Here is a 27,342-nt window from a genome sequence, read left to right on the forward strand (position 1 = left end):
CAGATGGGACATAGACGGCTTTATATAAGCGATGAGAGAGAGACAGACCGTAGGCCCGTGTGTGAATGTGTGAGTGAGTGAGTGTGTGAGTGAGTGTGTGTGAGTGTGTGAGTGAGTGTGTGTGAGTGAGAGTGTGTGAGTGAGTGTGTGAGTGAGTGAGTGTGTGAGTGAGTGTGTGAGTGAGTGAGTGTGTGAGTGAGTGAATGTGTGAGTGTGTGTTTGTGAGTGAGTGTGTTTGTGAGTGAGTATGTGAGTGAGCGTGTGAGTGTGTGAGTGAGTATGTGAGTGTGTGAGTATGTGAGTGTGTGAGTGAGTGAGTAAGTGTGTGAGTAAGTGAGTGTGTGAGTGAGTGTGTGAGTGAGTGTGTGAGTGTGTGTGTGAGTGTGTGAGTGAGTGTGTGTGTGTAAGTGTGTGAGTGAGTGTGTGAGTGAGTGTGTGTGAGTGTGTGTGTGAGTGAGTGTGTGAGTGAGAGTGTGTGAGTGAGTGAGTAAGTGTGTGAGTGAGTAAGTGTGTGAGTGAGTGAGTGTGTGAGTGAGTGTGTGAGTGAGTGAATGTGTGAGTGTGTGTTTGTGAGTGTGTGAGTATGTGAGTGAGTGAGTGTGTGAGTAAGTGAGTGTGTGAGTGAGTGTGTGAGTGAGTGTGTGTGAGTGTGTGTGTGAGTGTGTGAGTGAGTGTGTGAGAGTGTGTGAGTGAGTGTGTGAGAGTGTGTAAGTGAGTAAGTCAGTGTATGTGTGAGTGTGCGAGTGAGTGAGCGAGTGAGCGTGTGAGTGAGCGTTTGTGTAATTGTGAGTGAGTGTGCGAGTGTAACTGAATGCGTAGCCGGGTGTGGGCTGCTTTGCACCCGAGGGGTGCTGAGCTGTCACCGAACCGGCTCTGCCAGGACGCTGCGAGGATTTGTTGGCTACAAAACCCACAGCGGATCGCGCTGCCTGCCTGGCCTGGAGCCACTGCGCCTCACTGAGCACTGAGCCGTCGCTGCTGCTGCACAAAGGAATGAGCCGTGGACATCGTGGGAACCCCCTTCGCTCGCATTGGTGACCTTGTAGAAGGAAGCTTTCAAACGCAGTGCCGCGTTTTTATCGGTTAGTAAGCAAAGTGGATGACTCCAGGCCGTGTTCAGTTCAATACAGGTTGGGTTTTCCCACGAGTCCGACTGGGGTGTAGAGTCCAAGGCATTCGTTGTCTGCTGTGAACAACCCGCAGAGCCCAAGAGAGCGTCTCTGGGTTCAAGCAGTGTTTAGAGTGCAGTATTTATATAATTTAGCAGCTATGCAGTTCCAACATGACGAGCCACTTTGTTGAGCTATCATTTGTGATGGGCAGGTCGCTTTGGAAAAATAAGCCAATAGCTCAGTGGGGCATTACACTTGGTAAAATAAACTTAGTTGAGTTTTATTTTCATGTTTTTTTACTATCATTTTGAACGCCGATGGGCATTTGTGTTGCTGCGTGTGCATGCGCGTTGAGTAGCCGTGCGTGTGAATGTGAAGCAACAACGCAGGTGAAGTAAGCGGTGGGTGCGGCTGTGAATGGTCGGCACGGGGATCTGCAGTTTCAGACAAGGTGAGAGTGAGAGACGGCGACATCGTCAGCAGTGGGTGATGGAGGCAGGTAGAGTTGGTGACGGATTCACACTGCTAACAAAAGGCTCAAGAATCCAGGATCTGTCACGGGAGGCTACACGCAATTTGTTTTCCCGATGCCACGATGACGTTCAAGCAACTTGTCACGTTGGGGTAATTACACGGAGATTGAGTTACAGGACATCATGAGATATCTACAACTATGCCAACTATATATTAAATTTTAGCAGGCAAGACTCATTGAGCTGTATAGCTAGTTTTCAGAAACGACCTGGCCACAAATGATGGCTTATCACGTGGTAATGTATTTCGCCAACTACTCTAAACGCGTGATGTTGATTGTAAATGTGGAAGGAAAAAACCGGAGAACCCGGAGAAAAATTCACGCTACCGCGAAGAGAGAGACGCAAACTTTAAATATAAAGCAGGCGTCAGGGTCTGGATCAAACCCCACCACCTCCTGTATACCGGGCGAAGGAGATAACATCTTGCCACCAACTTGCTGTAGAAGTTCCTCTCTCGACACTCATCTCACGAATGAGCCACGGCAGCTGAGCCTCACCGATTTATGTTAACAGCGCTCATTTCTATAAATGTCAAGGTGTGTGCAGTAGCCGTGTTCACCTTGAGGCTGCTGTTTGCACACCAAGGGGCGCGGGTTCACATTCCAGGCAGTGTCTCGCGATGTCAGTGACGACAATGAAAATATTTAAAGTATTTTACTTCCTTCTTCACCGTCACTATAAGAGAGAGGTCCTGGTCCAGCGTCTTTCTGAGCCACACAGCGAGCGATCCCAGCGAAGCCATGGGTCATGGCGAGCGCGACTCCCAGTGAGAGTGTGGATAGTGAGCTGCGCTGCTCCATCTGCCTGGGCACGTTCGTCTGCCCCTCCACGCTGAGCTGCGGACACTCGTTCTGCCTGCGGTGCCTGGAGGCCGCCTGGGAGACGGGGAGCAGCTTCAGCTGCCCGCAGTGCCGAGCGACCTTCCCTGTGCGACCCCAGCTGAGGAGGAACGTGGCCCTCGCCAACCTGGCGGAGCAGCTCAGAGTTGGGGACGGGATGGCCGCGGTCGTCAAGTGTGACAACTGCGGTGATGGCCACACTCCTGCAGTGAGGACCTGCCTGAGATGTGAGATGTCCTTCTGTGCGACGCACACGAGGCCTCATGTGGAGAATCCCAGGCTGAGTGATCACGTGCTGGTGGCTCCCATCGCGAACCTGGAGGAGCGACGGTGCCGGGAGCACAGCAGGGAGCTAGAATTCTACTGCACAGTAGACAGCAGCCTGGTCTGCTCAACTTGCACCATCGCAGGTGAACACAAAGGACATGATGTCACCACGCTGAAGAAGGAGCACGAGATACGGAAGGTGAGGCCCTCAGAGTGAGACACCGCAACACGATCTGACCAATTCTGTCACTGGGCTGCACAACATGTGAAAAAAAACAATTGTGTGTTCATGCTCTGTTATGATTGTCTGTCTCTGCCTGTGTAGCTATCTCCTGCTTTTTGTTTTAGGAAACGACCTTAGGATGTATTGAATGCTAGGTTCTCACTAAACATAATTCTCGTGTAAAGGAATTGAGTGGATAGAGATGTGAGACAAATATAACAGCCACCTGATATACAATTCTAGTTGAGTTATCTTCTAAACGAGACAGCTGTGGTCACCTGGGCTCTTGGGTCCGAGTCGGTATGGCCACCCAAGCCAGCACGGCTCCCAGTGGCTGCTGCTACAACGAGGCATCAGCTTGCCCACTCCGAGTTCCCCCCATCTCAGTCACTGTAGAGAGGCAGCGTGGAGATGAGGGCCTTCACTGTGGAGGGGTCGGTGTGGAGGGAAGGGCGGTGTGAGGAGTGGCTCAGGGGGCTGGAGTCTCCCCCTGGTGACGTCTCGTCTCTCACTACAGACGCGCGTAGGGGAGGAGACGCGAGCGGTGGAGGAGAAGAGGAAGAAGGCGGAGGAGTCCGTGAAGCGGATGGAGGCCGCTCGCAAGAAGGCGCAGGTACCGTGTCCCGGCCGGGCTCTTTGACCCCTGTGACCTCCACCCAGCGTGGAAATCGTGGAGGGCAAAATTAATTCAAGCGAACTTCGTGCAGCTTCATAACTGTGATGCCTCTTACTATAACTATATCATTCACTATCAAACTCAACATTAACTACGAGGGGGTTGCACGTTTACTGCATTCGATAACCGCATTGGCGAGTCTGCCGCGAGGTCGGGTTACTCGGCATTGCGTCTTCAACTCCTGTGGCATAAAAAAAAGTGTCGAGAGTGCCACGGATTGTCGGGGTGGAGCTGTGGTGCAGCTGTTGCACTGCACTGGAGGTCGTGCACAGGCACGGACGCAGAGGCACGAACACCGCACAGCTGCACCTCACGCCGTCCCTAATCACGTCACCGGAGTTTATTTAAACTACAACTATTTTTATTTTACCAGTTAAGGCCCCACTGAGCTATGTAGATTTTTTTCAGAAGCGACCCTGGCTGTCACAAACAATAGCAGCTTAGCAAAGTGGCTGACATCATCACCACGTGGAAATATAAAGCAGCAGACCCAATAGAGATACATAGAGACCCATAGAGATACATAGAGACCCATATAGATACATAGAAACCCATAGAGATACATAGAGACCCATAGAGATACATGGAGATCCCTAGAGATACATAGAGACCCATAGATTAAACTATTTTTATTTTACCAGGTAAGGCCCCACTGAGCCATGTAGCTCTTTTTGCAGAAGGAACCTGAATATCACAAATGATAGCTCAATGAAATGGCTTATCAGGTGGAAATTGATAGAAGCCAAATACTCTAAATACTGTACTCTAAACGCTTGCTTGAACCCGGACATGCTCTCTTGGGCACTGCGGGTTGTGCACAGCAGATAACGAATGCCTTGGATTATAAACCCGATTCCGACTCGTGGGAAAACCCGACCTGGATTATGCCGATATTAAATGTGGAAGGAAAAGCCGCAGGACTCGGAGAAAAATCCACGCGACCACAGGGAGAAAGACGCAGACTCCAAATATGCAGAAGTAATTATCGTCGTGATCGAACCCACGACCCCCTGCATACCAGGCGAGGTAGTTAACATCTCGCCACATCTCGTCGGACCCACGAGGGGGCCCCCACCGGACTCCGAGTGCCCGAGTCTCAACATCCACGACTCCAACGCCCTCTAGGGGAGAAACAAGAAGAGAGCGGCGCCACTCTTGCCCCCTTGGCATGGATCGACTCAGTCCCATGGACGCCTCGTCACTGGGGCATGATTCACCACTAGGGAATATTATTTTATTATTTTGCCAGGTAAAGCCCACTGAGTTGTGTAGCTCTTTTTGAAAAGTGACCTGGCAATCACGAATTGCAGATCAACCAAGTGGTTGACATCATCATCACGTGGTAATTTATAGCAGCCGCCAAATATACAGAGACTCATAGAGATACATAGACACCCATATAGATACTAGACCCATAGAGATATCAAAGACACACATAGAGATACATAGACACCATAAAGATACAGGGAGACCCCGAAAGAGACATACAGACCCATAGAGATATTAGGCCCATAGAGACTCATAGACAGCCATAGAGACCCATAGACTAAACTCTTTTTTTTATTTTACCAGGAAAGGTTCGGGGCCATCCATAAATGACGTCACACACCTAGAGGAGAGGGGGTCAGGCATTTGTGACGATGTGTGACGAAGGGGGAGGGGGGGTTGTAGAAATGACGTCACATCAAAACTTTAAAAAAGAATATGAATTAAATGTAATTGTTATAACAACACTAATTTTAATTTGCATGATTAACTATTTGATTATTTAAATTAACTAAGGTCACCTTTCATTCATTCTATGAAGGAGCATTTTGCTTCTCCATGGGAGATGGAGAAGCATACATTTTATAAAATTTTGGAATAATTGTTAATTAAAATGTTATTCTAATGATTCTATCAGTGCTTTTAATTCTGTGAAATGAATGTGATTGTTATAATTGTACTCTCCATTTTGCTTCGTTCTACTACAAAGATTCACAGAGGTGTTGTTTCTCTGTGTGCCTTTGTGTGTGTCTCTGTGTTGTCTCTCTCTGTGTGTGTCTGTCTGTGTGTCTCTGTGTTGTCTCTCTCTGTGTGTGTCTGTCTGTGTGTCTGTCTGTGTGTCTCTGTGTGTCTCTCTCTGTCTGTGTGTCTGTCTGTGTGTCTCTGTGTGCCTGTGTGTCTGTCTGTGTGTCTCTGTGTGTCTCTCTCTGTGTGTCTCTGTGTTGTCTCTCTCTGTGTGTGTCTGTCTGTGTGTCTCTGTGTTGTCTCTCTCTGTGTGTCTGTCTGTGTGTCTGTCTGTGTGTCTCTGTGTGTCTCTCTCTGTCTGTGTGTCTGTCTGTGTGTCTCTGTGTGCCTGTGTGTCTGTCTGTGTGTCTCTGTGTGTCTCTCTCTGTGTCTCTGTGTTGTCTCTCTGTGCCTGTGTGTCTGTCTGTGTGTCTCTGTGTGTCTCTCTCTGTCTGTGTGTCACTGTGTTGTCTCTCTGTGCCTGTGTGTCTGTCTGTGTGTCTCTGTGTTGTCTCTCTCTGTGTGTGTCTGTCTGTGTGTCTGTGTGTCTCTCTCTGTGTGTCTCTGTGTTGTCTCTGTGTGTGTGTGTGTCTGTCTGTCTCTCTCTGTGTTGTCTCTCTGTGCCTGTGTGTGTCTGTCTGTGTGTCTCTGTGTGTCTCTGTGTGTCTCTCTCTGTCTCTGTGTTGTCTCTCTCTGCCTGTGTGTCTGTCTGTGTCTCTGTGTCTCTCTCTGTGTGTCTCTGTGTTGTCTCTCTCTGCCTGTGTGTCTGTCTGTGTCTCTGTGTCTCTCTCTGTGTCTCTGTGTTGTCTCTCTCTGCCTGTGTGTCTGTCTGTGTGTCTCTCTGTGTCTCCGTGTTATCTATCTCTGCCTCTGTGTCTGTGTGTCTCTATCTGTGTGTCTCTCTCTGCCTGTCTGTTTGTCTGTGTCTCTGTGTGTCTCTCTCTGTGTGTCTCTGTGTCTCTCTCTGCTTGTGTATCTGTCTGTGTGTATTCTTGTTTGTGTTTTGTCTCGCTCTCAAATTTAGCATTTTTTTGAAGAACATAATCAACCAGGTAGAGTGGTGACTGTTATGTTAGCCGTCTCTCCGTGTTGTATTGCATTATACTTCTTAGTTTACTAGGTTTGTTTTTCTCATTCATTCGTACCTAATGATGATTGCTTGTGTTGCAATCGAAACGTCGTATGCTATTAATTGATTTATTTTCTTTCTACGTAACTTTACCGAAAGAACCAAAAAGTATTTTTTTATAGTTATAATTACTTTCATTTTTTTATAATTATAAGATAATTTCAATATAATATTCTGAACATGTGCAGTTTTAGGAAGACGTTGAATATTTTCAAGCGAATTTTATGCTAAATTCCAGCTTTCCAAAGCCTCATTTTTAAAACATGTTTTCTGGTACAACATCAGAGTGCAGCGCCACATTAAATACGCACTACAATGACAATAGTTTTAGTTTAGAGTGATTTGAAGCATGTTTTATTTTCAAAATGGAAATATGGTTTTGGGCGGGGCAGAGCTTTTTGACGTCATATTTGAGGGGGGTCTGACTTTTTGTGACGCCGTGTGACGAGGGGGGGAGGGGGGGTTAAAAATCGGCCAAAATCGCGTGACGTCATTTATGGACGACCCTTTTTTGTCAGAAGCGACATGGCTATTATAAATGATAGCTCAACAAAGTGGATGATTGTAATGTTGAAATTGCTAGCAGCCAAATACTCTGAACGCGTAACGTCGATTCTAATTGTGGAGGCAAAAACCGGAGGACCCAGAGAAAAATCCATACAGAGAGAACAAACTACAACTACACGGGCGTCAGGGTCGGGATCGAACCCCGACCTGCTGTATACCAGGCGAGGGAGTCAACATCTCCTAGCCACCACGGCGCCCACACGCACATACGGAGTGGCTCATGGCTCAGGGGGGCAACCGTGGTCCTCGTGTCTACACAGGAATCGGTGGCCGGGATCAGGGGTCGCATCACGGGCAAGTTCGCCCGCCTAAGGGATGCTCTGAACGAGGACGAGAGGGAGGCTCTCCAACGCGTGGCCGTGAAGGAGCGCGAGATGCTGTCCCGGATAGACGAGGACATCGCTCGTCACAAGCGGGAAATCGGGGAGCTCCAGGCGGCGGCCGCTCGCCTGCGCACCCTGCAGCACGAGAGGGACTCGCTCGCCTTCCTGCAGGTGGGGAGCGCCTCTGTGGAGACGCCGTTGGGGTGTCCACGAGAACAGAGCGGGCAGTGGCAGAGGGGCTCGTGGTGCGAGGTTAGAGACGTCACTCATGATCCCTGTGTCTCTCTCTTCCACAGGGGCACCTGGAGGAGATGCGCAGGTACAGATCCTCACAATACAGTATATGTTAGACACACGGGCTGTGTGTTAGACACATGGGCTGTGTGTGTCAGACACAGGGTGTGTTTGTGTGTGTGTTAGACATGCTGGCTGTGTGTGAGACACGTGCTGTGTGTGAGACACGTGCTGTGTGTGAGACACGGGCTGTGTGTTAGACACAGACTGTGTGTGAGACACGTGCTGTGTGTGATATGGATGCTGAGTGTTCCGATGCTGTGGTTGAACGAGGCTGTGTGTGATGCTGTTGGTGGTTCTCCCAGGAGAGAGATCCCAAAGGAATCTGCACCCGCACCTCCCACTTCACTGGACGCCACCACGATCCGCTCCCTTGAAAGCGTCGTGAACAGATTCCTGCCTCTCGTCTGTGAGTTCCTCAGTCTTGCACCGGCGTGTCCCGCTCTGTTGCACTGCACTTCTGTGCTCCCCACCTTCATCAACTTTTATTTTACCAGGTAAGGAACCCACTGAACCTTGTCACTCTTTTGTCTCAAGCGACCTATCACAAATGACAGCTCTACGAAATGGCTCATTACGTGGATATTTACAACAGCAGCCAAATCCTCTGAATGCAAATTGATTCTAAACGTGAAGGGGAAAACGCGAGGAGCTAGGGAAAAATCCACGCCACCACGGGGAGAGAGACGCAGACTCTATAAGAGAGCGACATGGATCAGTGGGCCATACCTGGTGAAATAAAATTAGTTTAACAGTTTCAATATTCTACTGAACCCTACTCTGGGTACTGGAGCAAGTGCTGTTAGCGAGTTGCAGCACCTATGAAGGCCGGAACGGCACACGAGGGAGTGGGTAGCCAGCACCACGCCCAGCCGCCTTTGTCTCCCTCGTGCCGAATGTTTACACGTCACACCAGCAGAGGGCAGTGCAGCGTGAACCATTGTTGTACTGCACCTCCACGCTTCTACGTTTACGATCGCCAACATCGCCAACGAGCACCGACGAGAGTGGTGAAGTATGGTCAAATAACCCCTCCCCCCCCAGGACGTGCACGGCGTGGGGAGGCGCTCATCCAGCAGCGGAGTGACACACAATGTCTGTGTGTGGATGTGAGAGTGTGCGAGGCTGTGACACACAATGTGTGTGTGTGGGTGTGAGAGTGTGCGAGGCTGTGACACACAATGTCTGTGTGTGTGGGTGTGAGAGTGTGCGAGGCTGTGACACACAATGTCTGTGTGTGGGTGTGAGAGTGTGCGAGGCTGTGACATACAATGTATGTGTGTGGGTGTGAGAGGGTGCGAGGCTGTGACACACAATGTCTGTGTGTGGGTGTGAGAGTGTGCGACGCTGTGACACACAATGTCTGTGTGTGTGTGAGAGTGTGCGACTCTGTGACACACAATGTTTGTGTGTGTGGTTGAGAGTGTGCGAGGCTGTGACACACAATGTCTGTGTGTGGGTGTGAGAGTGTGCGAGGCTGTGACACACAATGTCTGTGTGTGGGTGTGAGAGTGTGCGAGGCTGTGACACACAATGTATGTGTGTGGGTGTGAGAGTGTGCGAGGCTGTGAGACACAATGTCTGTGTGTGGATGTGAGAGTGTGCGAGGCTGTGACACACAATGTTTGTGTGTGTGGTTGAGAGTGTGCGAGGCTGTGACACACAATGTCTGTGTGTGGGTGTGAGAGTGTGCGAGGCTGTGACACACAATGTCTGTGTGTGGGTGTGAGAGTGTGCGAGGCTGTGACACACAATGTATGTGTGTGGGTGTGAGAGTGTGCGAGGCTGTGAGACACAATGTCTGTGTGTGGATGTGAGAGTGTGCGAGGCTGTGACACACAATGTCTGGTGTGGGGGTGTGAGAGTGTGCGAGGCTGTGACACACAATGTCTGTGTGTGGGTGTGAGAGTGTGCGAGACTGTGACACACAATGTCTGTGTGTGAGAGTGTGCGAGGCTGTGACACACAATGTCTGTGTGTGCGTGTGAGAGTGTGCGAGGCTGTGACACACAATGTCTATGTGTGGGTGTGAGAGTGTGCGAGGCTGTGACACACAATGTCTGTGTGTGTGTGAGCGTGTGCGAGGCTGTGACACACAGTGTGTGTGTGTGAGAGTTTGCGAGGCTGTGACACACAATGTCTGTGTGTGGGTGTGAGAGTGTGCGAGACTGTGACACACAATGTCTGTGTGTGAGAGTGTGCGAGGCTGTGACACACAATGTCTGTGTGTGCGTGTGAGAGTGTGCGAGGCTGTGACACACAATGTCTATGTGTGGGTGTGAGAGTGTGCGAGGCTGTGACACACAATGTCTGTGTGTGTGGGTGTGAGAGTGTGCGAGGCTGTGTCACACAATGTCTGTGTGTGTGGATGTGAGAGTGTGCGAGCCTGTGACACACAATGTATGTGTGTGGATGTGAGAGTGTGCGAGGCAGTGACACACAATGTCTGTGCATGGATGTGAGAGTGTACGAGGCTGTGACATACAATGTCTGTGTGTGGGTGTGAGAGTGTGCGAGGCTGTGACACACAATGTCTGTGTGTGTGTGAGCGTGTGCGAGGCTGTGACACACAGTGTGTGTGTGTGAGAGTTTGCGAGGCTGTGACACACAATGTTTGTGTGTGTGGTTGAGAGTGTGCGAGGCTGTGACACACAATGTCTGTGTGTGGGTGTGAGAGTGTGCGAGGCTGTGACACACAATGTCTGTGTGTGTGGGTGTGAGAGTGTGCGAGGCTGTGACACACAATGTATGTGTGTGGGTGTGAGAGTGTGCGAGGCTGTGAGACACAATGTCTGTGTGTGGATGTGAGAGTGTGCGAGGCTGTGACACACAATGTCTGGTGTGGGGGTGTGAGAGTGTGCGAGGCTGTGACACACTATGTCTGTGTGTGTGTGTGTGAGAGTGTGCAAGGCTGTGACACACTGTGTGTGTGTGTGTGAGAGTGTGCGAGGCTGTGACACACAATGTCTGTGTGGGTGTGAGAGTGTGCGACTCTGTAACACACAATGTTTGTGTGTGTGGTTGAGAGTGTGCGAGGCTGTGACACACAATGTCTTGGGTGGGGGTGTGAGAGTGTGTGAGGCTGTGACACACAATGTCTGGTGTGGGTGTGTGAGAGTGTGCGAGGCTGTGACACACAATGTCTGTGTGTGGGTGTGAGAGTGTGCGAGGCTGTGACACACAATGTCTGTGTGTGGGTGTGAGAGTGTGCGAGGCTGTGACACACAATGTCTGTGTGTGCGTGTGAGAGTGTGCGAGGCTGTGACACACAATGTCTGTGTGTGGGTGTGAGAGTGTGCGAGGCTGTGACACACAATGTCTGTGTGTGTGGGTGTGAGAGTGTGCGAGGCTGTGACACACAATGTCTGTGTGTGTGGATGTGAGAGTGTGCGAGCCTGTGACACACAATGTATGTGTGTGGATGTGAGAGTGTGCGAGGCAGTGACACACAATGTCTGTGCATGGATGTGAGAGTGTACGAGGCTGTGACATACAATGTCTGTGTGTGGGTGTGAGAGTGTGTGCGAGGCTGTGACACACAATGTCTGTGTGTGTGTGAGCGTGTGCGAGGCTGTGACACACAGTGTGTGTGTGTGAGAGTTTGCGAGGCTGTGACACACAATGTTTGTGTGTGTGGATGTGAGAGTGTGCGAGGCTGTGACACACAATGTATGTGTGTGGATGTGAGAGTGTGCGAGGCAGTGACACACAATGTCTGTGCATGGATGTGAGAGTGTACGAGGCTGTGACATACAATGTCTGTGTGTGGGTGTGAGAGTGTGCGAGGCTGTGACACACAATGTTTGTGTGTGTGTGAGCGTGTGCGAGGCTGTGACACACAGTGTGTGTGTGTGAGAGTTTGCGAGGCTGTGACACACAATGTTTGTGTGTGTGGATGTGAGAGTGTGCGAGGCTGTGACACACAATGGCTGTGTGTGTGAGGGTGTGCGAGGCTGTGACACACAATGTCTGTGTGTGCGAGAGTGTGCGAGGCTGTGACACGCAATGTCTTTGTGTGTGGGTGTGAGAGTGTGCGAGTCTGTGACACACAATGTCTGGATGTGAGAGTGTGCGAGGCTGTGACACACAATGTCTGTGTGTGTGGTTGAGAGTGTGCGAGGCTGTGACACACAATGTCTGTGTGTGGGTGTGAGAGTGTGTGAGGCTGTGACACACAATGTCTGTGTGTGGGTGTGAGAGTGTGCGAGGCTGTGACACACAATGTCTGTGTGTGGGTGTGAGAGTGTGCAAAGCTGTGACATACAATGTCTGTGTGTGGATGTGAGAGTGTGCGAGGCTGTGACACACAATGTCTGTGTGTGTGGGTTTGAGAGTGTGGGAGGCTGTGACACACAATGTCTGTGTGTGTGGGTGTGAGAGTGTGCGAGGCTGTGACACACAATGTCTGTGTGTGGATGTGAAAGTGTGCAAGGCTGTGACACACAATGTCTGTGTGTGGGTGTGAGAGTGTGCGAGGCTGTGACACACAATGTCTGTGTGTGGGTGTGGGAGTGTGCGAGGCTGTGACACACAATGTCTATGTGTGGGTGTGTGAGGGTGTGTGAGGCTGTGATACACAATATCTGTGTGTGGGTGTGAGAGTGTGCGAGGCTGTGACACACAATGTCTGTGTGTGTGGGTGTGAGAGTGTGCGAGGCTGTGACACACAATGTCCGTGTGTGGATGTGAAAGTGTGCAAGGCTGTGGCACACAATGTCTGTGTGTGGGTGTGAGAGTGTGCGAGGCTGTGACACACAATGTCTGTGTGTGGATGTGAAAGTGTGCAAGGCTGTGGCACACAATGTCTGTGTGTGGGTGTGAGAGTGTGCGAGGCTGTGACACACAATGTCTGTGTGTGGGTGTGAGAGTGTGCGAGGCTGTGACACACAATGTCTGTGTGTGGGTGTGAGAGTGTGCGAGGCTGTGACACACAATGTCTGTGTGTGGATGTGAGAGTGTGCGAGGCTGTGACACACAATGTCTGTGTGTGTGGGTTTGAGAGTGTGGGAGGCTGTGACACACAATGTCTGTGTGTGTGGGTGTGAGAGTGTGCGAGGCTGTGACACACAATGTCTGTGTGTGGATGTGAAAGTGTGCAAGGCTGTGACACACAATGTCTGTGTGTGGGTGTGAGAGTGTGCGAGGCTGTGACACACAATGTCTGTGTGTGGGTGTGGGAGTGTGCGAGGCTGTGACACACAATGTCTGTGTGTGGGTGTGTGAGGGTGTGTGAGGCTGTGATACACAATATCTGTGTGTGGGTGTGAGAGTGTGCGAGGCTGTGACACACAATGTCTGTGTGTGTGGGTGTGAGAGTGTGCGAGGCTGTGACACACAATGTCTGTGTGTGTGGGTGTGAGAGTGTGCGAGGCTGTGACACACAATGTCTGTGTGTGGGTGTGAGAGTGTGCAAGGCTGTGACACACAATGTCTGTGTGTGTGGGTGTGTGAGTGTGCGAGGCTGTGACACACAATGTCTGTGTGTGGGTGTGAGAGTGTGTGAGGCTGTGACACACAATGTCTGTGTGTGCGTGTGAGAGTGTTCGAGGCTGTGACACACAATGTCTGTGTGTGGGTGTGTGAGAGTGTGCGAGGCTGTGACACACAATGTATGTGTGTGGGTGTGAGAGTGTGCGAGGCTGTGACACACAATGTCTGTGTGTGGGTGTGAGAGTGTGCGAGGCTGTGACACACAATGTCTGTGTGTGTGGGTGTGAGAGTGTGCGAGGCTGTGACACACAATGTCTGTGTGTGTGGATGTGAGAGTGTGAGAGCCTGTGACACACAATGTATGTGTGTGGATGTGAGAGTGTGCGAGGCAGTGACACACAATGTCTGTGCATGGATGTGAGAGTGTACGAGGCTGTGACATACAATGTCTGTGTGTGGGTGTGAGAGTGTGCGAGGCTGTGACACACAATGTCTGTGTGTGTGTGAGCGTGTGCGAGGCTGTGACACACAGTGTGTGTGTGAGAGTTTGCGAGGCTGTGACACACAATGTCTGTGTGGGTGTGAGAGTGTGCGACTCTGTAACACACAATGTTTGTGTGTGTGGTTGAGAGTGTGCGAGGCTGTGACACACAATGTCTTGGGTGGGGGTGTGAGAGTGTGTGAGGCTGTGACACACAATGTCTGGTGTGGGTGTGTGAGAGTGTGCGAGGCTGTGACACACAATGTCTGTGTGTGGGTGTGAGAGTGTGCGAGGCTGTGACACACAATGTCTGTGTGTGGGTGTAAGAGTGTGCGAGGCTGTGACACACAATGTCTGTGTGTGCGTGTGAGAGTGTGCGAGGCTGTGACACACAATGTCTGTGTGTGGGTGTGAGAGTGTGCGAGGCTGTGACACACAATGTCTGTGTGTGTGGGTGTGAGAGTGTGCGAGGCTGTGACACACAATGTCTGTGTGTGTGGATGTGAGAGTGTGCGAGCCTGTGACACACAATGTATGTGTGTGGATGTGAGTGTGCGAGGCAGTGACACACAATGTCTGTGCATGGATGTGAGAGTGTACGAGGCTGTGACATACAATGTCTGTGTGTGGGTGTGAGAGTGTGCGAGGCTGTGACACACAATGTCTGTGTGTGTGTGAGCGTGTGCGAGGCTGTGACACACAGTGTGTGTGTGTGAGAGTTTGCGAGGCTGTGACACACAATGTTTGTGTGTGTGGATGTGAGAGTGTGCGAGGCTGTGACACACAATGTATGTGTGTGGATGTGAGAGTGTGCGAGGCAGTGACACACAATGTCTGTGCATGGATGTGAGAGTGTACGAGGCTGTGACATACAATGTCTGTGTGTGGGTGTGAGAGTGTGCGAGGCTGTGACACACAATGTTTGTGTGTGTGTGAGCGTGTGCGAGGCTGTGACACACAGTGTGTGTGTGTGAGAGTTTGCGAGGCTGTGACACACAATGTTTGTGTGTGTGGATGTGAGAGTGTGCGAGGCTGTGACACACAATGGCTGTGTGTGTGAGGGTGTGCGAGGCTGTGACACACAATGTCTGTGTGTGCGAGAGTGTGCGAGGCTGTGACACGCAATGTCTTTGTGTGTGGGTGTGAGAGTGTGCGAGTCTGTGACACACAATGTCTGGATGTGAGAGTGTGCGAGGCTGTGACACACAATGTCTGTGTGTGTGGTTGAGAGTGTGCGAGGCTGTGACACACAATGTCTGTGTGTGGGTGTGAGAGTGTGTGAGGCTGTGACACACAATGTCTGTGTGTGGGTGTGAGAGTGTGCGAGGCTGTGACACACAATGTCTGTGTGTGGGTGTGAGAGTGTGCAAAGCTGTGACATACAATGTCTGTGTGTGGATGTGAGAGTGTGCGAGGCTGTGACACACAATGTCTGTGTGTGTGGGTTTGAGAGTGTGGGAGGCTGTGACACACAATGTCTGTGTGTGTGGGTGTGAGAGTGTGCGAGGCTGTGACACACAATGTCTGTGTGTGGATGTGAAAGTGTGCAAGGCTGTGACACACAATGTCTGTGTGTGGGTGTGAGAGTGTGCGAGGCTGTGACACACAATGTCTGTGTGTGGGTGTGGGAGTGTGCGAGGCTGTGACACACAATGTCTATGTGTGGGTGTGTGAGGGTGTGTGAGGCTGTGATACACAATATCTGTGTGTGGGTGTGAGAGTGTGCGAGGCTGTGACACACAATGTCTGTGTGTGTGGGTGTGAGAGTGTGCGAGGCTGTGACACACAATGTCTGTGTGTGTGGGTGTGAGAGTGTGCGAGGCTGTGACACACAATGTCCGTGTGTGGATGTGAAAGTGTGCAAGGCTGTGGCACACAATGTCTGTGTGTGGGTGTGAGAGTGTGCGAGGCTGTGACACACAATGTCTGTGTGTGGGTGTGAGAGTGTGCGAGGCTGTGACACACAATGTCTGTGTGTGGGTGTGAGAGTGTGCGAGGCTGTGACACACAATGTCTGTGTGTGGATGTGAGAGTGTGCGAGGCTGTGACACACAATGTCTGTGTGTGTGGGTTTGAGAGTGTGGGAGGCTGTGACACACAATGTCTGTGTGTGTGGGTGTGAGAGTGTGCGAGGCTGTGACACACAATGTCTGTGTGTGGATGTGAAAGTGTGCAAGGCTGTGACACACAATGTCTGTGTGTGGGTGTGAGAGTGTGCGAGGCTGTGACACACAATGTCTGTGTGTGGGTGTGGGAGTGTGCGAGGCTGTGACACACAATGTCTGTGTGTGGGTGTGTGAGGGTGTGTGAGGCTGTGATACACAATATCTGTGTGTGGGTGTGAGAGTGTGCGAGGCTGTGACACACAATGTCTGTGTGTGTGGGTGTGAGAGTGTGCGAGGCTGTGACACACAATGTCTGTGTGTGTGGGTGTGAGAGTGTGCGAGGCTGTGACACACAATGTCTGTGTGTGGGTGTGAGAGTGTGCAAGGCTGTGACACACAATGTCTGTGTGTGTGGGTGTGTGAGTGTGCGAGGCTGTGACACACAATGTCTGTGTGTGGGTGTGAGAGTGTGTGAGGCTGTGACACACAATGTCTGTGTGTGCGTGTGAGAGTGTTCGAGGCTGTGACACACAATGTCTGTGTGTGGGTGTGTGAGAGTGTGCGAGGCTGTGACACACAATGTATGTGTGTGGGTGTGAGAGTGTGCGAGGCTGTGACACACAATGTCTGTGTGTGGGTGTGAGAGTGTGCGAGGCTGTGACACACAATGTCTGTGTGTGTGGGTGTGAGAGTGTGCGAGGCTGTGACACACAATGTCTGTGTGTGTGGATGTGAGAGTGTGAGAGCCTGTGACACACAATGTATGTGTGTGGATGTGAGAGTGTGCGAGGCAGTGACACACAATGTCTGTGCATGGATGTGAGAGTGTACGAGGCTGTGACATACAATGTCTGTGTGTGGGTGTGAGAGTGTGCGAGGCTGTGACACACAATGTCTGTGTGTGTGTGAGCGTGTGCGAGGCTGTGACACACAGTGTGTGTGTGAGAGTTTGCGAGGCTGTGACACACAATGTCTGTGTGGGTGTGAGAGTGTGCGACTCTGTAACACACAATGTTTGTGTGTGTGGTTGAGAGTGTGCGAGGCTGTGACACACAATGTCTTGGGTGGGGGTGTGAGAGTGTGTGAGGCTGTGACACACAATGTCTGGTGTGGGTGTGTGAGAGTGTGCGAGGCTGTGACACACAATGTCTGTGTGTGGGTGTGAGAGTGTGCGAGGCTGTGACACACAATGTCTGTGTGTGGGTGTAAGAGTGTGCGAGGCTGTGACACACAATGTCTGTGTGTGCGTGTGAGAGTGTGCGAGGCTGTGACACACAATGTCTGTGTGTGGGTGTGAGAGTGTGCGAGGCTGTGACACACAATGTCTGTGTGTGTGGGTGTGAGAGTGTGCGAGGCTGTGACACACAATGTCTGTGTGTGTGGATGTGAGAGTGTGCGAGCCTGTGACACACAATGTATGTGTGTGGATGTGAGTGTGCGAGGCAGTGACACACAATGTCTGTGCATGGATGTGAGAGTGTACGAGGCTGTGACATACAATGTCTGTGTGTGGGTGTGAGAGTGTGCGAGGCTGTGACACACAATGTCTGTGTGTGTGTGAGCGTGTGCGAGGCTGTGACACACAGTGTGTGTGTGTGAGAGTTTGCGAGGCTGTGACACACAATGTTTGTGTGTGTGGATGTGAGAGTGTGCGAGGCTGTGACACACAATGTATGTGTGTGGATGTGAGAGTGTGCGAGGCAGTGACACACAATGTCTGTGCATGGATGTGAGAGTGTACGAGGCTGTGACATACAATGTCTGTGTGTGGGTGTGAGAGTGTGCGAGGCTGTGACACACAATGTCTGTGTGTGTGTGAGCGTGTGCGAGGCTGTGACACACAGTGTGTGTGTGTGAGAGTTTGCGAGGCTGTGACACACAATGTTTGTGTGTGTGGATGTGAGAGTGTGCGAGGCTGTGACACACAATGGCTGTGTGTGTGAGGGTGTGCGAGGCTGTGACACACAATGTCTGTGTGTGCGAGAGTGTGCGAGGCTGTGACACGCAATGTCTTTGTGTGTGGGTGTGAGAGTGTGCGAGTCTGTGACACACAATGTCTGGATGTGAGAGTGTGCGAGGCTGTGACACACAATGTATGTGTGTGTGGTTGAGAGTGTGCGAGGCTGTGACACACAATGTCTGTGTGTGGGTGTGAGAGTGTGTGAGGCTGTGACACACAATGTCTGTGTGTGGGTGTGAGAGTGTGCGAGGCTGTGACACACAATGTCTGTGTGTGGGTGTGAGAGTGTGCAAAGCTGTGACATACAATGTCTGTGTGTGGATGTGAGAGTGTGCGAGGCTGTGACACACAATGTCTGTGTGTGTGGGTTTGAGAGTGTGGGAGGCTGTGACACACAATGTCTGTGTGTGTGGGTGTGAGAGTGTGCGAGGCTGTGACACACAATGTCTGTGTGTGGATGTGAAAGTGTGCAAGGCTGTGACACACAATGTCTGTGTGTGGGTGTGAGAGTGTGCGAGGCTGTGACACACAATGTCTGTGTGTGGGTGTGGGAGTGTGCGAGGCTGTGACACACAATGTCTGTGTGTGGATGTGAGAGTGTGCGAGGCTGTGACACACAATGTCTGTGTGTGGGTGTGAGAGTGTGCGAGGCTGTGACACACAATGTCTGTGTGTGGGTGTGTGAGGGTGTGTGAGGCTGTGATACACAATATCTGTGTGTGGGTGTGAGAGTGTGCGAGGCTGTGACACACAATGTCTGTGTGTGTGGGTGTGAGAGTGTGCGAGGCTGTGACACACAATGTCTGTGTGTGTGGGTGTGAGAGTGTGCGAGGCTGTGACACACAATGTCTGTGTGTGGATGTGAAAGTGTGCAAGGCTGTGGCACACAATGTCTGTGTGTGGGTGTGAGAGTGTGCGAGGCTGTGACACACAATGTCTGTGTGTGGGTGTGAGAGTGTGCGAGGCTGTGACACACAATGTCGGTGTGGGTGTGAGAGTGTGCGAGGCTGTGACACACAATGTCTGTGTGTGGGTGTGTGAGAGTGTGCGAGGCTGTGACACACAATGTCTGTGTGTGGGTGTGTGAGAGTGTGCGAGGCTGTGACACACAATGTCTGTGTGTGGGTGTGAGAGTGTGCGAGGCTGTGACACACAATGTCTGTGTGTGGGTGTGAGAGTGTGCAAGGCTGTGACACACAATGTCTGTGTGTGTGGGTGTGTGAGTGTGCGAGGCTGTGACACACAATGTCTGTGTGTGGGTGTGAGAGTGTGTGAGGCTGTGACACACAATGTCTGTGTGTGCGTGTGAGAGTGTTCGAGGCTGTGACACACAATGTCTGTGTGTGGGTGTGTGAGAGTGTGCGAGGCTGTGACACACAATGTATGTGTGTGGGTGTGAGAGTGTGCGAGGCTGTGACACACAATGTCTGTGTGTGGGTGTGAGAGTGTGCGAGGCTGTGACACACAATGTCTGTGTGTGTGGGTGTGAGAGTGTGCGAGGCTGTGACACACAATGTCTGTGTGTGTGGATGTGAGAGTGTGAGAGCCTGTGACACACAATGTATGTGTGTGGATGTGAGAGTGTGCGAGGCAGTGACACACAATGTCTGTGCATGGATGTGAGAGTGTACGAGGCTGTGACATACAATGTCTGTGTGTGGGTGTGAGAGTGTGCGAGGCTGTGACACACAATGTCTGTGTGTGTGTGAGCGTGTGCGAGGCTGTGACACACAGTGTGTGTGTGTGAGAGTTTGCGAGGCTGTGACACACAATGTCTGTGTGGGTGTGAGAGTGTGCGACTCTGTAACACACAATGTTTGTGTGTGTGGTTGAGAGTGTGCGAGGCTGTGACACACAATGTCTTGGGTGGGGGTGTGAGAGTGTGTGAGGCTGTGACACACAATGTCTGGTGTGGGTGTGTGAGAGTGTGCGAGGCTGTGACACACAATGTCTGTGTGTGGGTGTGAGAGTGTGCGAGGCTGTGACACACAATGTCTGTGTGTGGGTGTGAGAGTGTGCGAGGCTGTGACACACAATGTCTGTGTGTGCGTGTGAGAGTGTGCGAGGCTGTGACACACAATGTCTGTGTGTGGGTGTGAGAGTGTGCGAGGCTGTGACACACAATGTCTGTGTGTGTGGGTGTGAGAGTGTGCGAGGCTGTGACACACAATGTCTGTGTGTGTGGATGTGAGAGTGTGCGAGCCTGTGACACACAATGTATGTGTGTGGATGTGAGAGTGTGCGAGGCAGTGACACACAATGTCTGTGCATGGATGTGAGAGTGTACGAGGCTGTGACATACAATGTCTGTGTGTGGGTGTGAGAGTGTGCGAGGCTGTGACACACAATGTCTGTGTGTGTGTGAGCGTGTGCGAGGCTGTGACACACAGTGTGTGTGTGTGAGAGTTTGCGAGGCTGTGACACACAATGTTTGTGTGTGTGGATGTGAGAGTGTGCGAGGCTGTGACACACAATGTATGTGTGTGGATGTGAGAGTGTGCGAGGCAGTGACACACAATGTCTGTGCATGGATGTGAGAGTGTACGAGGCTGTGACATACAATGTCTGTGTGTGGGTGTGAGAGTGTGCGAGGCTGTGACACACAATGTCTATGTGTGTGTGAGCGTGTGCGAGGCTGTGACACACAGTGTGTGTGTGTGAGAGTTTGCGAGGCTGTGACACACAATGTTTGTGTGTGTGGATGTGAGAGTGTGCGAGGCTGTGACACACAATGGCTGTGTGTGTGAGGGTGTGCGAGGCTGTGACACACAATGTCTGTGTGTGCGAGAGTGTGCGAGGCTGTGACACGCAATGTCTTTGTGTGTGGGTGTGAGAGTGTGCGAGTCTGTGACACACAATGTCTGGATGTGAGAGTGTGCGAGGCTGTGACACACAATGTCTGTGTGTGTGGTTGAGAGTGTGCGAGGCTGTGACACACAATGTCTGTGTGTGGGTGTGAGAGTGTGTGAGGCTGTGACACACAATGTCTGTGTGTGGGTGTGAGAGTGTGCGAGGCCGTGACACACAATGTCTGTGTGTGGGTGTGAGAGTGTGCAAAGCTGTGACATACAATGTCTGTGTGTGGATGTGAGAGTGTGCGAGGCTGTGACACACAATGTCTGTGTGTGTGGGTTTGAGAGTGTGGGAGGCTGTGACACACAATGTCTGTGTGTGTGGGTGTGAGAGTGTGCGAGGCTGTGACACACAATGTCTGTGTGTGGATGTGAAAGTGTGCAAGGCTGTGACACACAATGTCTGTGTGTGGGTGTGAGAGTGTGCGAGGCTGTGACACACAATGTCTGTGTGTGGGTGTGGGAGTGTGCGAGGCTGTGACACACAATGTCTGTGTGTGGATGTGAGAGTGTGCGAGGCTGTGACACACAATGTCTGTGTGTGGGTGTGAGAGTGTGCGAGGCTGTGACACACAATGTCTGTGTGTGGGTGTGTGAGGGTGTGTGAGGCTGTGATACACAATATCTGTGTGTGGGTGTGAGAGTGTGCGAGGCTGTGACACACAATGTCTGTGTGTGTGGGTGTGAGAGTGGGCCAGGCTGTGACACACAATGTCTGTGTGTGTGGGTGTGAGAGTGTGCGAGGCTGTGACACACAATGTCTGTGTGTGGATGTGAAAGTGTGCAAGGCTGTGGCACACAATGTCTGTGTGTGGGTGTGAGAGTGTGCGAGGCTGTGACACACAATGTCTGTGTGTGGGTGTGAGAGTGTGCGAGGCTGTGACACACAATGTCGGTGTGGGTGTGAGAGTGTGCGAGGCTGTGACACACAATGTCTGTGTGTGGGTGTGTGAGAGTGTGCGAGGCTGTGACACACAATGTCTGTGTGTGGGTGTGTGAGAGTGTGCGAGGCTGTGACACACAATGTCTGTGTGTGGGTGTGAGAGTGTGCGAGGCTGTGACACACAATGTCTGTGTGTGGGTGTGAGAGTGTGCAAGGCTGTGACACACAATGTCTGTGTGTGTGGGTGTGTGAGTGTGCGAGGCTGTGACACACAATGTCTGTGTGTGGGTGTGAGAGTGTGTGAGGCTGTGACACACAATGTCTGTGTGTGCGTGTGAGAGTGTTCGAGGCTGTGACACACAATGTCTGTGTGTGGGTGTGTGAGAGTGTGCGAGGCTGTGACACACAATGTATGTGTGTGGGTGTGAGAGTGTGCGAGGCTGTGACACACAATGTCTGTGTGTGGGTGTGAGAGTGTGCGAGGCTGTGACACACAATGTCTGTGTGTGTGGGTGTGAGAGTGTGCGAGGCTGTGACACACAATGTCTGTGTGTGTGGATGTGAGAGTGTGAGAGCCTGTGACACACAATGTATGTGTGTGGATGTGAGAGTGTGCGAGGCAGTGACACACAATGTCTGTGCATGGATGTGAGAGTGTACGAGGCTGTGACATACAATGTCTGTGTGTGGGTGTGAGGGTGTGCGAGGCTGTGACACACAATGTCTGTGTGTGTGTGAGCGTGTGCGAGGCTGTGACACACAGTGTGTGTGTGTGAGAGTTTGCGAGGCTGTGACACACAATGTTTGTGTGTGTGGATGTGAGAGTGTGCGAGGCTGTGACACACAATGGCTGTGTGTGTGTGAGGGTGTGCGAGGCTGTGACACACAATGTCTGTGTGTGCGAGAGTGTGCGAGGCTGTGACACGCAATGTCTTTGTGTGTGGGTGTGAGAGTGTGCGAGGCTGTGACACACAATGTCTGGATGTGAGAGTGTGCGAGGCTGTGACACACAATGTCTGTGTGTGTGGTTGAGAGTGTGCGAGGCTGTGACACACAATGTCTGTGTGTGTGGGTGTGAGAGTGTGCGAGGCTGTGATACACAATGTCTGTGTGTGGGTGTGAGAGTGTGCGAGGCTGTGACACACAATGTCTGTGTGTGGGTGTGAGAGTGTGCGAGGCTGTGACACACAATGTCTGTGTGTGGGTGTGAGAGTGTGCGAGGCTGTGACACACAATGTCTGTGTGTGGGTGTGTGAGAGTGTGCGAGGCTGTGACACACAATGTCTGTGTGTGGGTGTGAGAGTGTGCGAGGCTGTGACACACAATGTCTGTGTGTGGGTGTGAGAGTGTGCAAGGCTGTGACACACAATGTCTGTGTGTGTGGGTGTGTGAGTGTGCGAGGCTGTGACACACAATGTCTGTGTGTGGGTGTGAGAGTGTGTGAGGCTGTGACACACAATGTCTGTGTGTGGGTGTGTGAGTGTGCGAGGCTGTGACACACAATGTCTGTGTGTGGGTGTGTGAGAGTGTGTGAGGCTGTGACACACAATGTCTGTGTGTGGGTGTGAGAGTGTGCGAGGCTGTGACACACAATGTCTGTGTGTATATGTGAGAGTGTGCGAGGCTGTGACACACAATGTCTGGTGTGGGTGTGAGAATGTGCGAGGCTGTGACACACTATGTCTGTGTGTGGGTGTGAGAGTGTGCAAGGCTGTGACACACAATGTCTGTGTGTGGGTGTGAGAGTGTGCGAGGCTGTGACACACTATGTCTGTGTGTGGGTGTGAGAGTGTGCAAGGCTGTGACACACAATGTCTGTGTGTGGGTGTGAGAGTGTGCGAGGCTGTGACACACAATGTCTGTGTGTGTGGATGTGAGAGTGTGCGAGGCTGTGACACACAATGTCTGTGTGTGTGTGTGAGAGTGTGTGAGGCTGTGACACACAATGTCTGGTGTGGGGGTGTGAGAGTGTGCGAGGCTGTGACACACAATGTCTGTGTGTGTGTGAGAGTGTGCGAGGCTGTGACACACAATGTTTGTGTGTGTGTGTGTGAGAGTGTGCGAGGCTGTGACACACAATGTCTGTGTGTGTGGATGTGAGAGTGTGCGAGGCTGTGACACACAATGTTTGTGTGTGGGTGTGAGAGTGTGCGAGGCTGTGACACACAATGTCTGTGTGTGTGGATGTGAGAGTGTGCGAGGCTGTGACACACAATGTCTGTGTGTGGGTGTGTGAGAGTGTGCGAGGCTGTGACACACAATGTCTGTGTGTGTGGGTGTGAGAGTGGCGTCAACATCGTGGTGCTGGCATCATCACCACTCTACACTACCACTGCACACACACAAAGTCAAGTTAGTGTAGTACTATTATTATTTATTATTATTCACGAGTGATTAGCAGTATGTGTACATTTATACTAACGATATTAGTATGTGTACACTTATACTAACTAATATTAGTATGTGTACACTAGTACTAACGAATATTAGTATTTGTGCAATAATACTTACGAATATTAGTATGTGCACATTAATATTAACTAATATTAGTAAGTGTACACTAAAACTGACTAATATGAATGTGTGTACACTAATACTAACGAATATTAGTGTGTGTACACTATTACTAACTAATATTATGTGGACACTAATAATAACGAATATTTGTATGTGTACACTAAAACTGACTAATATGAATGTGTGTACACTAATACAAACTAATATTAGAATGTGTACACTAATACTAACGAATATTAGTTTGTGTACACTAATACTAACTAATGTTAATATGTGTACACTAACACTAACTAATATTAGTGTGCCTACACTAATACTTACTAATATTAGTATGTGTACACTAATACTAACTAATAACAGTATGTGTACACTAATACTAACGTATATTAGTATGTGTACACTAATGCTAACTAATATAAGTATGTGTACACTAATACTAACTAATATTAGTGTGTGTACACTAATAGTAACGAATATTAGTATGGTTACACTAATACTAACGAATATTAGTATGTGTACACTAATACTAACGAATATTAGTATGTGTACACTATTACTAACTAATATTAGTGTGTGTACACTAATACTAAATACTATTAGTTTGTGTACCCTAATACTAACTAATGTTCATATGTGTACACTAACACTAACTAATATTAGTGTGTTTACACTAATACTAACTAATATTAGCATGTGTACACTAATATTAACTAATATTAGTATTTGTACACTAATACTAACTAATATAAGTATGTGTACACTAATACTAACGAATATTAGTATGTGTACACTAATACTAACGAATATTAGTATTTGTGCAATAATACTTACGAATATTCGTATGTGCACATTAATATTAACCAATATTTGTATGTGTACACTAATACTAACTAATATAAGTTTGTGTACACTAATACTAACAAATATTAGTATGTGTACACTAATACTAATGAATATTAGTGTGTGTACACTATTACTAACTAATATCATTATGTGTACACTAATAATAACGAATATTTGTATGTGTACAGTAATACTAACTATTATATAGTAGGTGTACACTAATACTAACTAATATTAGTATCTGTACACTAATACTAACGAATATTAGTAGGTGGACACTAACACTAACGAATATTAGTATGTGTCCACTAAAACTGACTAATATTAATGTGTGTACACTAATACAAACTAATATTAGAATGTGTACACTAATACTAACGAATGTTAGTATTTGTGTACACTAATACTATCTAATGTTAATATGTGTACACTAACACTAACTAATATTAGTGTGTGTACACTAATACTTACTAATATTAATATGTGTACACTAATACTAACGAATATTTGTATGTGTACAGTAATAATAACTAATATAAGTATGTGTACACTAATACTAACTAATATAAGTAGGTGTACACTAATACTAACTGATATTAGTATGTGTACACTAATAGTAACTAATATTAGTATGTGTACACTTATACTAACTAATTTTAGTATGTGTACACTAATACTAACTAATATTAGTATGTGTACACTAAAACTGACTAGTATTAGTATGTGTACACTAATGCTACCTAATATTAGTATGTGTACACTAATACTAACTAATATTAGTATGTATACACTAAAACTGACTAATATTAGTATGTGTACACTAATACTAACTAATATTAGTATGTGTACACTAAAACTGACTAGTATTAGTATGTGTACACTAATGCTAACTAATATTAGTATGTGTACACTAGTACTAACTAATATTAGTATGTGTACACTAATACTAACTAATATTAGTATGTGTACACTAGTTCTAACTAATATTTGTGTGTGTACACTAATAATAACTAATATTAGTATGTGTACACTAATAACTAATATTAGTATATGTACGCTAATAATAACTAATATTAGTATGTGTACACTAATACTAACTAATTGTAGTGTCTGTACACTAATACTAATATTAGTATGTGTACACTAATACTAACTAATATTAGTATGTATACACTAAAACTAACTAATATTAGTATGTGTACACTAATACTAACTAATATTAGTATGTGTACACTAATAATAACTAATATTAGTATGTGTACACTAATAATAACTAATATTAGTATGTGTACATGAATACTCACCACAGATGGACGCTCACCGACTCTGGACACAAACTCAGCCCACGACGACCTCCAGATTTCCTCGGATCTCAGGACGGTGACGGGGAGCGATGTCCCCCAGCGTCGCCCCCATCACCCACACCGCTTTGATGTCTATCCACAAGCGTTGTGCTCTGAGAGCTTCTCGTCGGGTCAGCACTACTGGGAGGTGGACGTGGGGAGCGCGAGGCGGTGTCGGGTTGGAGTCGCGTACGGGACGATCCCACGGAGAGGGGTTGGTGCTGAGTGCCGCCTGGGACTGAGCGACGTCTCCTGGTGTCTACTGAAAGATGGCGACAGCTTCTCAGTGATGCATGGCGGGGTAGTGACGTCACTGTCGGTGCCGCAGCCTCCGCGGAGAGTCGGGGTCCACCTGGACTGGGACGCGGGGCTGCTGTCGTTTTACAGCGCAGACTCCATGGCGCTTTTGCACTCGTTTCACCAGACATTCACTCAGCCTCTACACCCTGGGCTGGGGGTGTGGTATAATGGTGACTCAGTGAGGATCGTGGATCTGAGTGGCGCGTCCTGAGAGAGGTGAACGTGAACAGCGCAGAGGGCAGACGCCACGACGCACGACGCTCGCCACCCTCGTCACCGTCACGCGCAGCGCCACGCCCGTGACTGGCTGGTGGCTGTCGGTGGCTAGGGGCTGCGTGGCTCTCCATCACAACGGGGCGGGGGCTGAGCGTAAACAATCCTCACAACCTTCATAGGGGGGTGGGGGTGATAAAATAAGTACCGCTCTGTGTGTGTGTGAAGCCGGCGTGGATGAATTCACCCTGCCAGAGGAGTGTGACTGTGGTGTAGGGTTGAAGTGATTAGCAACAATGGTGAACTGGGATGTGTTTATACACTGGTGGTGTCATGGGTTGTGGGAGAGATACAATAATAATATTAATTTTAAAAAGTGTAAATGTACGCGCACGACAGTGGCGTTGTAACGCTTGTTTCGTCGATTCTACAATAAAAATACAGAACACAACAACAACAA

The 27,342-nt window shown here is 49.6% G+C and overlaps 1 protein-coding gene across 1 annotated transcript; it reads left to right on the top strand.

The window, feature by feature from the left end:
• Window positions 1-1,057: 1,057 nt before the first annotated feature.
• On the top strand, window positions 1,058-27,342 carry LOC116956865 (E3 ubiquitin/ISG15 ligase TRIM25-like). Its single transcript, XM_076054785.1, has 6 exons — window positions 1,058-2,953; window positions 3,495-3,590; window positions 7,599-7,832; window positions 7,958-7,980; window positions 8,261-8,364; window positions 26,336-27,342. Exons 1-6 carry the CDS (start codon window positions 2,396-2,398, stop codon window positions 26,878-26,880), a joined length of 1,560 nt encoding a protein of 519 aa, XP_075910900.1. The 5' UTR covers window positions 1,058-2,395; the 3' UTR covers window positions 26,881-27,342.

The sequence above is a fragment of the Petromyzon marinus genome, chromosome 68 (genome assembly GCF_048934315.1).
Source record: "Petromyzon marinus isolate PM22_M1 ecotype Great Lakes invasive population chromosome 68, UKy_Petmar_22M1.pri1.0, whole genome shotgun sequence".
Classification (NCBI taxonomy): domain Eukaryota; kingdom Metazoa; phylum Chordata; class Hyperoartia; order Petromyzontiformes; family Petromyzontidae; genus Petromyzon; species Petromyzon marinus.